The following is a 12,023-nucleotide window of genomic DNA, read 5'->3' on the forward strand; positions in this document are numbered from 1 at the left end:
GAAATATAGATAAATGTATATTAATAATACGTGACATTTCACTGTTGATGGCGGGGATTTAACGTTAGCTCTGGTGAGGGCTTATGTAAGATCACGAGTCATGGCTAGCAGCTACCTCAAGTGACGTGAGCACAATTTTCACTAATCATGCAAACATACCTTTATCTTGCTCTTTTTTTCTCCTCCTCTGTCCTTTTCTTCTTTCTCTTTTCGGCACCAGGGGATACATCCTTTTTTGTGACATAGCTTGTCATTTATGAATTACAGTGACACGCACTTGCGCGCCGCCGCGAATTGTCAATGCACGCGAAATTTGTCTAAGCGCAATTGCGCATGACTCAACCGCTGGCACTCACAGCAGCAGTTGTCGGCAAATCAGAATTTTCTTATCTTGAATTATTCATTTCATTTATTTATTCATTCATATTCATTAATTTATTTATTCATTCATTCATTTATATAACTTGTTTTAAGTTATTTAATTGTAAAAAAAACGATTGGGGGGCCCCCTGGTGGCAAGGGGGCCCCAAGCAGCCGCTTAGTTCGCTTATACGTCGGGCCAGCCCTGATTTACACCCAGCCCGATCCTTCCACCCGCTGTGGGTGTCCATCTGCCTCCTGCCCCCTCTGACTGTCCTCTTTTGTTGAAAGCTGAAATATGGTCACCCTAAGGTTATATGCCCAAATAATTTTTTGACAAGTTTACCATGTTAACATGAGAAGTTTAGTGAAGTTTAGTTTAGTGGTTATGTACTTAAGATACTAAAATTGCTTAGTATTGTGGTCAGAGGAAACTTGACTTCCTCTGTTGGGTGTGGTCATAAAAATAGGTTTAGTACATGTTAGTGTTAATGACGACAACAACATGAAAATAACAAGGCTTTGAATCTGTGAGTATATCGACTGAAAGTTAATGTTTTCATTTGGTCAAAGAATACTGGTTATAGTTTTTGTTTTAGTCTTTGATAATGGTTGACAGGATATTTAATGGTGAAATTTATATTGTCAATTTATGATTTCCATAGATCTGTTCATATGGTGTCAAGCTGCAGAGACTTTTGATCAATTGACTGATTTGGGACAAAATGTGAATATAAACTGCGATTTGGATGATGATGAGATTTATTGGTTATTACTGAAAGTCGACAACAATTATTCTTTTCAACAAAGCATTTAGACAGAAATATTCAGTACAATCTAACAACCATCTGTCTATAAATAACATCACTGTTAATGAATTAGGAGTTTATTACTGTATGAAGAAAGATGCACCACCAAAATTCAGCCTTGGCACCAGACTGCAGATAAATGGTAAATGCTCCTTTTTAACCAATTTATTCATATTTAGTCTTATAGATATAAATATGTGTTTACTATGCTGTAACGGAGACAGTTAAATTGATTATAGATACAGTAAAATATCAAAAAATTACTCATTATTTGCAGAGCCACCAGAAAGTCCAAATGAAGAGATCAGATATAAACATCAGAATCATACAGAAGTGAAATATATTCAACAGAATCAGACACTATGGCAGACTCTTACACTTATACTTGGTCTGCTGAATGGTGTTTTATTCATTTTGGTCATAGGTGAGTTATTATTCTTTAGTTCAGGCTCAATATAAACATTGTCTTTGATAAGGTCTTTGATTCTATTGTGTTATTCTGAAGGACTATTAAAGGCTTTTATTGATGGGAATAAAACAATTGAAGAAGGTTTTATAAAACTCCCCAACACTGATCTACAGCAGGTGACCTACAGACGCTTTTCTAATCTCAAACCAGTTAAAGGTAATGATCTCAAATCACAATGTTTCATAGTTTTTATAAAGTACAGTGTGTTAGCATCATTTAGATAAATGCCTTCATCATGCTAGATGTTTTCATTTGCTCTTTCAGTTTGCAGAAGTGACTTTTGATAGCTGCATAAAGTCTTGTTCCAGGAAATCCAATCACAACTGTGCTGCTTCAAAGCTGCCAACATAATCTGTGAAACATACCTGACATATATATCTCACAGTGTACAGAAATGTGTATGATGAATTATATTACATTACCAATTTAGTGATATTGATGTTTTTGATGTAATGATGTTTTTATTCTGTAAATTATATTGATAGCACATGATAGTCTCAGGATGTTGGCAACAATTAGTTGTAGTTCACAAGTTATTTTCACATCCACTCAAATTTCCACAAAAAGCTATTAATCGGGAATTTCTATGAGCAAATGCTTGGTAATTACCATATAGATTTGATCGGTCAAACTGTAATAAAACGAGTATTATCTAACTTTACTAACCTATAGCTTGACCCAAAGGAACGTTAAATGATAAAAGTGTCAGTCATACACTAAAAGTGTGTGTTTTAGTCAATAATCATGACAAAAGAAATGTATGACTTATGCTTCATCATGTGGTTTTGGAATAAAAAGAGTTAAAGTGGTTGTTTGTTTTCACACTTTCTATAGATCAATTTGTAAGTGTTTTATCATAGACTATTTTTTGTTAAACTAAACTGATTTGGCTAAGTGTTAAAAATAAATAAATTATCATGTCAGTATTTATTTTATGTAATGTATTAGAAAAAAGGAAGGGCTATTACAGTGATGTTACACTCAACACTCACTAAAACCCACAAATGTATTACAATAGTCACTCTGCAACAATGACTAATAATAAATCTCACCTTTGACAAGACCTGCGGTTTAACCTTAAACCAAGTGGAGTGTTTTTCTCAGACCACTTAACATTTACATTTCACACAAGTATTTTTCCAAACCTTTAAGTCAGATAGTTGTGGATATAAGAAGATAACTTGCATTAAACATTTTAAAATATTGACCTCAATAACAAATGTAACATTTCTGTTTATGCTCTATGGTTATTCTATTCTATTCTAAGTTTGAAATCTTACATAAATTATAAAATCTTAAAGTTGTTCAACAATTTGATTCGGTTATGAATGCTCTGTTGGTTGTTTGTACATTTGTGGAGTGTGAAAAACTGAAACAGGAAGTAGTTCTCAACCATCATTGCATCGTTGCATATACATTTTCCGTATATATTGTATTGTAGTATCGACATTTAGACACACCCGACGCACGCACACACACACACACACACGCACACACACACACACACACAAACACATACAGATATCTAAAAAAAAAAACTCAGGTAATATTTTATGCAGACTTTCCATTCCTATTCTCATTATTTAAATCTGGAAATAGATTGATTATAAAAAATGAGAAAAATGAGAAAAGACAACTGAGAGCAGAATACCGTTCTACAAGTGCATCAGTTGTTATAGGAAGTGTTCCTGGTTCATGTTGATCTAACATACATGTTGTTGATTTGGATGATGAATGATTTTAGACAATTCGTCCTGATCTTCTGTATAGAATAATTGCAGTTACTCCTTGGGGGAGCTCCATTTTCCAGGCTGCTCTCTTAAGAGCATGCCTATGCTCACTACACCACGGTGTTGGACTACTATCTTTAATTTGCTTAAGGCACAGAATAGAAACTGTGTTTAGTGTTTCAGAGCAGACAGAATTTAAATTTTGTTAATAGTATCAGAAATGCTGAGAATAAAGTCTTTAGAAGTTGAAGTTTTTGTTCCACAGTACTCGTAAAATGGAGGTTGATTTGCAGCTATCAAGTGTCATTTCATGTTATGAGGATTCATGTTAAGAATCAGGACCAACTGCTTCATTTTTTTTTATGGCAGACACTTTAAAAGAAATAATGGTGACATGTTGCTCCCACATAAACATGCACTGAGTCCCAACATAGTCCAGCAGCTGTCAAGGACGAGCTTGTTTTTAATTTCATAAGAAGCTTTCCTGTAGCTCAGTGGTAAGAGCATTGCCTTAACAATGTAAGGTTGTGGGTTCAATCCCAGGGTATTGCAAATACCTTTTTAAAATGTGTAAGATAAAGCAATGTAAATTGTTTTGGATAAAAGCGTTTGCCTAATGCTTAAATATTTAAGAAATTCAAATTTTGTCCACCCTCCCAATGCATTTTTCTCCGGCCTAACCTGTTTAAAAGAAACCCAATTGAGTGGGATCCGCCCTATCTGGCAACACTGCATGAGACTTTGTTGTCAGATGAGTTGAGGATAGACTAAAACAGGGCACGTGGAGGACATCTGCTGTTTAACATGTGTAAATGAGAAAACAAAACAAGATCTACAGAATATTTTCCTTAAAATCTCAGCAGCCAGATAAACATTGATAATAATTCTAACCGTAATATCCTTTATTTTAGGTAGAATTGGCCATTTAAGATAATTACAAAACGTTTTTAAGAGTATTTAAGGCAAGAGTTCCCTTTTTTTATTGAAACATAGGCCTGATGCTTTGGAAAAAAAAATATTGTTTAGCGCTTTCTTGACTATAGATTTATCTTTTTAAAATATTTCTGTATCAGCCGCAAATTGACTAATTTGATACTCGTACTTAGAAATGGTAATTCCCTTTTATTGGGGATGATTGACAAATAAATAAACTAACATTTCATGCATAAAATAAATAGTTTTGGAGAGATTGGACAACCTTGTCCAAATTCCAAGCAAAATCTCAATTCTAGGAGTCATACCTGGATTACGAGATACATAACTGTAAATGTTGTTATAAAACATTTTGATAACCTTGCAAAACCCTTCCCCAAAACGGAACGTTTTTAACGTTGTAATTATAAATTCATGTTCCACTGTATCCAATGCTTTAAATTCTATAAAACAAAGGCGTTCTAATTATATCAATGATTGATAGTTGTTCATATCCAAATTAATCTGATATGATTTTGAATGTATCTTCCCTTAATGAATACTGATTGATACTCATCTACAAGTTTCCCCAAGTGTAAATTTAAGACAGTTAGCATACACTATGGCAAGTCATTTATGACCTGTACATAACAGATTTATTGGTCTCCAATTATCTAATGACATCTGTTGTTTTCTGGGATGGGTAGCAAGGTTACTAATCCTGTTTTCATAGGTGATAAGCTTCCTTTTTAAATGGATTTAAAAAAAGCATAATATAACAATTTCTGATTATCTTTGCAAAAACGATTTTAAAATGATGTAGTTAAACCATCTATACCCGGTGATTTACGGATATTCACTTGTTTTAGACTAGCGCTACATCAATTGCCTCTAAAGTCAATTTATCCTCAAGTAAGTGTTTGTCTTCCTCATTCACTTTATGTTTTTTTTCTCTTATATTCATAAATAAAGAATCACAGTCAGATTTATTATAATTTGATTTATAGCAAAATTTCATTCATTTACATCCTGAATAATCCGTTATAATATCATTAATCTTAAACTTAGAAATGTTCTTGTTTTTGCCTTTGTTTTTCAAGGTCGAAACGGTATGATGCACTGTGTTGGTGGCTCTTCCATAACAACCTAGATCTGTTTTATAGTAATTTTGCTAAATAATAAAAATTGGGCGCCAGGTGGACTTTAACTCCACCAATTGTGTATACCAGTAAGGGTAACTCTTAATATAGCTCAGTTTAGCTATTATCACCAATTACATAGAAAGATAAAATTATTGCAACGACACACAGATTTCAGTATTAAACTCAACATATTGTTTACTTGGGTTTTGTTTCAGTAAAAAAAAGTATAAATTCATACATTTTTCACATCTCCATTATCAACATAAAAACAATAATCACGAAACAAAATGGGGAAAAAGTAAATCAATTGAATTCCCAATCAAAATACATGTATGACGTATTACTTCCGTGAGTAATCCATTTGCAAGCCCGATCAGCGGATAACACGCAGACTAGTTCCACATGTGTTGGCAATTGTGACGCTCAGATTTCTCACCACGCTGTTGCAAAAACGTCCTCTTTCTGGCAAACAAAAAAAGAAAGTCTACTACCGAGCTCATTACTCTTCTCTCTCACACTTACTGACTTACTTCCGGTATGCCGCTTAATACACTTCGACTTCCATGTTAATTGGTGACGTGACTGAAAATTATGCGCTTGTATACCATCATAGTCACAACTTCTTTCTCCTTTTTTTCAATAATAAATGTATTTCCCCTATCAGTTCTCTTTGTTTTTATTTTCCCTTCACTGATAAAACTTTGCCTATTTCAAATGCTATTTGTTTGACCTTAAACCATTCCCATTTATTTAAATAAGTTAAATCTAACTTTTCAATATCCTCAACCAGAGCAACACCTCTTGATAAAATCTATCATTCTTTAACAAGTTCTTATTAAACTTCCAAATATTTGAAGAGATTTGAGGTTTCTTAATTATCGATAAGGACCGAGTAGTGATCTGTTTGTGGGGCAGATACAATTTTACACAGTTCGCAAGAATAAGCCAATAATGTAATCATGAACATTGTCCACTACCTGAGGAGTTAAACCATGTATGCTGAATACTGTTTGGGATAGAAACCCTACAAGTAGTCAATTACATTTACTTTTTTACAGAAATTCAATATAGTATCATTGTACACTGAATGTGAAACTTTTTGAGGTCTCCTATCTAGCTTTGAATCAGGAACTATATAAAAGTCACTCACTATTATTACATTTTTCTGCTTTATAGTTTTTTTCCACTCATTAACCAAATTACCAAGTTTCTCCAACATTTCTCTATTAGCCACTTTGTTATTATAACCATAAATACGAAGAAAACTATAACATCTGACATGTATTTCTACTACTATCATTAACCAGTGGCCTTCCGTGTCCCCTTAATGAACAATTAGCCTAAACAGAGCCTTCAAATCTGTTAAATAATACCATCACACTCGCTTTACGCTTTACCTTGTTTTTTAACCCCCTAACATTCAAAGATAGAAAAGAAACTGTCCTGATTCTGCCTCATCATGTCATGTCTTTCTTGGTCTTGTGGCAGAATCATGACAAGATTCCTTGTTTAATGTGGAGAGAGACATTTTCATCCCTATTAGCGATTCACATGCTCTCTCCAGTCTCGTCTTTGTTCCCAGCCTCTTGAATTCCTCGTTATTTAATTGTTAATTAGTTCACGCACCGCACATGTCCCCTCTTGATTTCCTCCCCATTAAATAACCCTTGTGTTCATTATCCTGTGCTCGTTCATTGTACTATTGTGACTTGAATTAATTGTGCTTGTACCTTGATGCCTGTGCTTCATGCTCGTGTTCCTGTACCCGTGTCTGGGTATTTATTGTTCATTCACATATTGTCTTAGCTGTTGTAAGTAGATTTAGTTATCCTGTTCCCTTTGCTTTTTGCCCCCTTGAGGAAAGTATTTTTTTCGAGTTTATACTGTCTTTTACTGTCGTTTTCCCCATCATGGGTGCATTGTTTTATTTTATGTTTAATAAATCCCATTTGTTAACCCCTTACACCGCCTCCTGCAACTTCTTCCCCCACGTTTCATGACAGAAACAGACATAACTTAATGTAACTTCAGTATGCACTCAACTTATTGCTATTACATTGGAGTGAACATTTTGTCCCTAATAACTCAATTTCTAAACCATTCTGACTGCTACATAAACAATATCAATTTTAGTTTAAACACCCTTTATACCTTAATCTGTTTAATCAGATATTTCCATCATCTGATATACGGCAAACTTCACATACTTAAACAGGAGACTATGTGTTTCCTTGAAAACCTCTGCCACGGGTCAACTCTGAGTCCATCAATAAAAGCATTGCCTTCTTTTTCCTGGCTTCTTGCACTTTTGGCCACATCTTAGCACTAGCTTCTCAAACTTCCTTTGAAAAGTCTTCTTTGAACTTAATGTTCCTCTTTTTACAAGCTCTTGCCTCTCCTGATCTTTCCACGCTTCGTCTCAACCTGTCCCTATTGCAAACTGGATGATCACTGGCCTGGGTAACTTGTTTGTAGCGGCGTCATATCACTTTCCTAAACGATGCACTGTATACACAGACTGCCGAGCTTCTCCGCTGACCATGGAATCACCCGGGTAAGAATCCCGACGACCGATTCTCTTGTGTTTTCGTTTTATTTTTTTGGAAGGCAGATCAGACTAAGATCCCATCTCCTCTTGTACCTGGCATGCTCCAAACACTGTTGTCTTGTGAGATATTCTCTTTTCTCAAGTCCGCTATTTCTTTTTTCACTTCGCTGAAGTCTTCTTTGTTCTCTTAAACCACGTGTGCATTCTCCTCTATTGTCTTTTCAATTATTTTCATTCGTTGATCTTGGTGATCAAATCTCTTAATTATATTTTGAATTACATGGAAGATCTCTTCATCTGTTCTTTCAACACTCTGAATTTATATGGGCGTAATATGTAAATTATGACCGATAACAGCCACAACATTTATGAAGGTATGAGCATTTGACATTTTGACGGCAAACAAATATTTAATGAATTACATGAAGACCCTGTTGTTAAACGATTTCTTCACATGGATCTGCGCTCATTTCTACGTTAGATCGATAAATGAGATCCAATGTCATTACTCTTCAATTTATGGAAAAATTATCTACATAACGTCATCTTAGATCACTACATGGCATACATGAAAAGAGTGAAGGATAAGTTATTTGGTTTCTGCCCAGCACCTTTCCAAATAAGTGTTATAAAATGCTTGTACAAACTGTACACAGAAACTAATCTTGTAGTGTAAATAGTAACATTCAATCAAGCCAAACATTCCAGGCAATGTGCTTAGAGGATGTGCTGACCAGCTGGCAGATGTCATCATTGACATAACATACACCTGTTCGAGCTTTGGTATCATTTCCCATATGCCTTAAGACTACCACTGGCTGAATTCGAAATGGCATTCCTTGCTATAAAATAGGAAAAAAGCAGTAGGCGAACGAATAGTAGCTATGTCCGAATCGTCAGTTTTCACAAAACAGAAGGCGAGAAATAGCCGGTTGGTAGACTATTTTTGGACTTGCGTATACTTATGTTGTGTCCGAATATGACTACTTACCTACTAAGTAGTAGGAGAAAACAACACTTGAACAGAGGATAATGTCCGAATCGTCAGAATTCATAAAATAGGTGATGACTTCCGGATGGTTGACTGGTTAAACCCAGATTCTGAAGCACTCAGTGACGGATATTTGAGATACTTATATATTCCATGAGCCCACGGGACAGAATACATTTATGTATTTTGCAGACACTGTTTTCAAAAGCGACTTACATTACATTAACCTATACATTTATACAGCAGTATGTGCAATCCCCTGGGATCGAACCCACAACATTGGGTTGTAATGCAACGCTCTTACAACTGAGCTAAAGGAAAGTTGAATACCACGCAAAGCCCACAAAACAGTCTGATCCGAGTTTCAAGTACAATTAAACACGTTGTTAACTATTGTAACTATGTAACATTAACAGTGACCTTGCTTTGTTCTTAAATTGACCGTGTTTTATATTGTGTATAGTTTTAATTTATTTGAATTTAAATACGAAGCATTAATATTGAGCTTATTTTCAGCAGTTTATTCACGCTTGTGTTTTATATGTATATTTCCCCTTAACAATTTTATTCCTTTTAATTGTTTACTTTTATCAAAAGCATATAGCCCTACAAGTTAAAATGAAAATACATGAAAATCAAAAGCTCTGAATGTGCTGTACTTGAAGAACATGGAAAGCTTTTTTCCATCTGTTGTTTACTTGTACAAAACCCATGTTATGTTGTTAATGTAACCTGTCTCTCATTAAAATGCTTGTACAAACAGTTGGCTACAAAATAATAACAGGCAACTTAGCATATGTGTGGAGTCAATGATAACAGCCAATGTGTGAAGTCAATGATAAAAGCCAATCAAGTCCAGTATCTAACTATCTATAACACTATGAGTACCTCCCAAAATTCCAAGTAAGTGTTTTGTAGAACATACAAGCTTATAAAACACGTCATTTTACTCTGTTTACATATCAAGAAGAAAATGGTATAAAAGTGGGATTCTTCATACAGCTTCACTCAATCCTCATTAAAGTTCTGAAAGCAAGAATCCAAAAAGCGGTGAGTTTAAACACTGACCTACCGATGCTTTTGTCTTTAATATTAACTCCTAAAAAGTCTGCATTTGAGTTCAGATGTGTCACATTGGTGTTTTTTATTCATTTTCAGATTTATCATGGCAGTGATGAGAGGTCTTGTGCTTCTATTCTTGGTCTTTTCTGTGGAGAATGCAGCAGGTAACAAACACATTTATTTGTTAATTTAATTACAAAGTATAAACAAATTCTGACAGACTGACAGATGTGCTCTTAATGTGATAACAGAAAATATGTGACATGAATCAATATTTTCATGATTAGAAGAGATTTTACAGTCTGAAGCATAAATCACAGAAAGATAAAAAGATAGCTTTAATAAGTAAAACCTTTCTTTACTGTCAGTGTTAGAGCGAGTTAATCTCTAATATTTCATGTACTGTATAGCTGAAGACTGTTCATTTGGATGGACACCTTTTGGAGTTGAATGCTTCAAGTTCTTCCCCCAGACAGTTGACTGGGTCACAGCAGAGGTACTTTCATCTCAACATCTTTCAAGAATAATTCATTTCTGTATCTAAACTAAAACGGTTTGATTTTGGAATGACTTTAAAAAATCTCTTTTTAGAAAAATTGTCAAAGCCTTGATGCAAATCTTGCGTCTGTGCGCAGTAAAGCACAAAATGAGTTTCTCCTGAGTCTGATGCCTGTTAGCACACGTGTTTGGATTGGAGGTCATGGTGGTGAAATGGTAAATATTTCAGATTTAAAAATATTTACATACAAACATTTTTCAGTTAAAACAGACTAATTTGTCAGTTTAGACGGTAATTTATGATTTTAACTCAAATAAAATTCACTGGGATTGTTAATTTATTCATATATTATTTATAATGTTTTTGGCTCTCTCATTCTTAAGAAACAACAATGGCTGTGGACTGACGGATCTCCATTTGACTACACCAACTGGTGCAAAACAGAACCTAACAATAAGGGTGGTTCTGAGCACTGCCTGGAGATAAACTGGACAAGTAAGAATTCTACTTATGTTGTGTGAATTCTTTCAATTCTGACAATTTACAAGGCTGTATTAGTAAAGTTGCTAGTTTTGTTGACACATATTGTTTTTATGTAAATGACATATTATAATATTGTAGATTAATGTATTGGTATACATTTCAATATTCTGACAACTATATTCATTTAATGTAAATGTAATTTTCATCTCATTTTACAGGTAACACTTGCTGGAACGATGAAGCCTGTAGTACCACATCAGGTTACATTTGTGCTCGAGACCGCGGATGAGAATTTTGCATACAGTACACCTTTGAAAACACCATATTATTTCTAAACTTCCATAAATTGAAATATGTCTCAAAACAATAAAAGCATTTCAAAAGCAAATAATCTGAATTGTGGTGTCAAACTTTTAATCATGTAAAAATGTTTTTAATCAAACATTCTCTTGATTCAATAATATGGGTATGGTTTGGCTGAACTATTAAAAGCAGTCGTTTTTCAATGTTTTGTCACAGACTGAGGGTGCGTGTCTGAGAAATATGTGACGACAATATATACAATTACCCCCTGGTTCACCCGCTAGCTTCGCCTACGCACTCAACATACAGCTGGTCGCTATGGGGACAAAAAGTAATGATATCATGTTAACATTTTTAAACATCCACTCAAAAAAAAAATCTGATCAAAAACCACAAACAACCTGGATATTATGTTTTTAAATGAAACATGGCTAGAAAACAGTTGCAGCGCAACAATCCTCAATTTAACAGCCCCCGTTAACATCTCGGTTATGTAAGTTACCTTTTTTCCATGATGAAGGGAACGAGACGTTGTGTCGAACGGAAAGATGGGTTTTCACTTGAGACACTTCTGACTAGTTATGAAAAGGCAAATGACATTGGTGAAAACTCCTCCCACATTTTATTATGTCACGCAAATAATGAATATTTATTCTGCGAAAGACCACTGAAACATGTAAACGCTGGTCCAGAATACACTTTCTGCATTTTTCGG

At 34.5% G+C, this 12,023-nt stretch overlaps 2 protein-coding genes across 2 annotated transcripts in view; one reads left to right on the top strand and one right to left on the bottom strand.

The window, feature by feature from the left end:
- Positions 1 to 12,023, bottom strand: part of LOC130429885 (V-set domain-containing T-cell activation inhibitor 1-like) — a 101,114-nt gene that overhangs the window by 59,257 nt on the left and 29,834 nt on the right. The gene's annotated exons all lie outside the window — the stretch shown is intronic.
- LOC130429886 (ladderlectin-like) lies at positions 9,920 to 11,396 on the top strand. The gene is made up of 6 exons (XM_056758732.1): positions 9,920 to 10,011; positions 10,120 to 10,187; positions 10,434 to 10,519; positions 10,615 to 10,737; positions 10,906 to 11,017; positions 11,224 to 11,396. Exons 2-6 carry the CDS (start codon positions 10,127 to 10,129, stop codon positions 11,292 to 11,294), a joined length of 453 nt encoding a protein of 150 aa, XP_056614710.1. The 5' UTR covers positions 9,920 to 10,011; positions 10,120 to 10,126; the 3' UTR covers positions 11,295 to 11,396.

This window comes from Triplophysa dalaica, chromosome 10 (assembly GCF_015846415.1).
Source record: "Triplophysa dalaica isolate WHDGS20190420 chromosome 10, ASM1584641v1, whole genome shotgun sequence".
NCBI classification, from domain to species: domain Eukaryota; kingdom Metazoa; phylum Chordata; class Actinopteri; order Cypriniformes; family Nemacheilidae; genus Triplophysa; species Triplophysa dalaica.

Bases quoted from the DNA above. Each gene is read 5' to 3' on its own strand.
- LOC130429886 (XM_056758732.1), top strand. From the start codon at position 10,127: ATGGCAGTGATGAGAGGTCTTGTGCTTCTATTCTTGGTCTTTTCTGTG. The intron at 10,520-10,614 runs GTACTTTCATCT...ATCTCTTTTTAG, and splicing joins TTGACTGGGTCACAGCAGAG to AAAAATTGTCAAAGCCTTGA. The intron at 11,018-11,223 runs GTAAGAATTCTA...CTCATTTTACAG, and splicing joins CCTGGAGATAAACTGGACAA to GTAACACTTGCTGGAACGAT.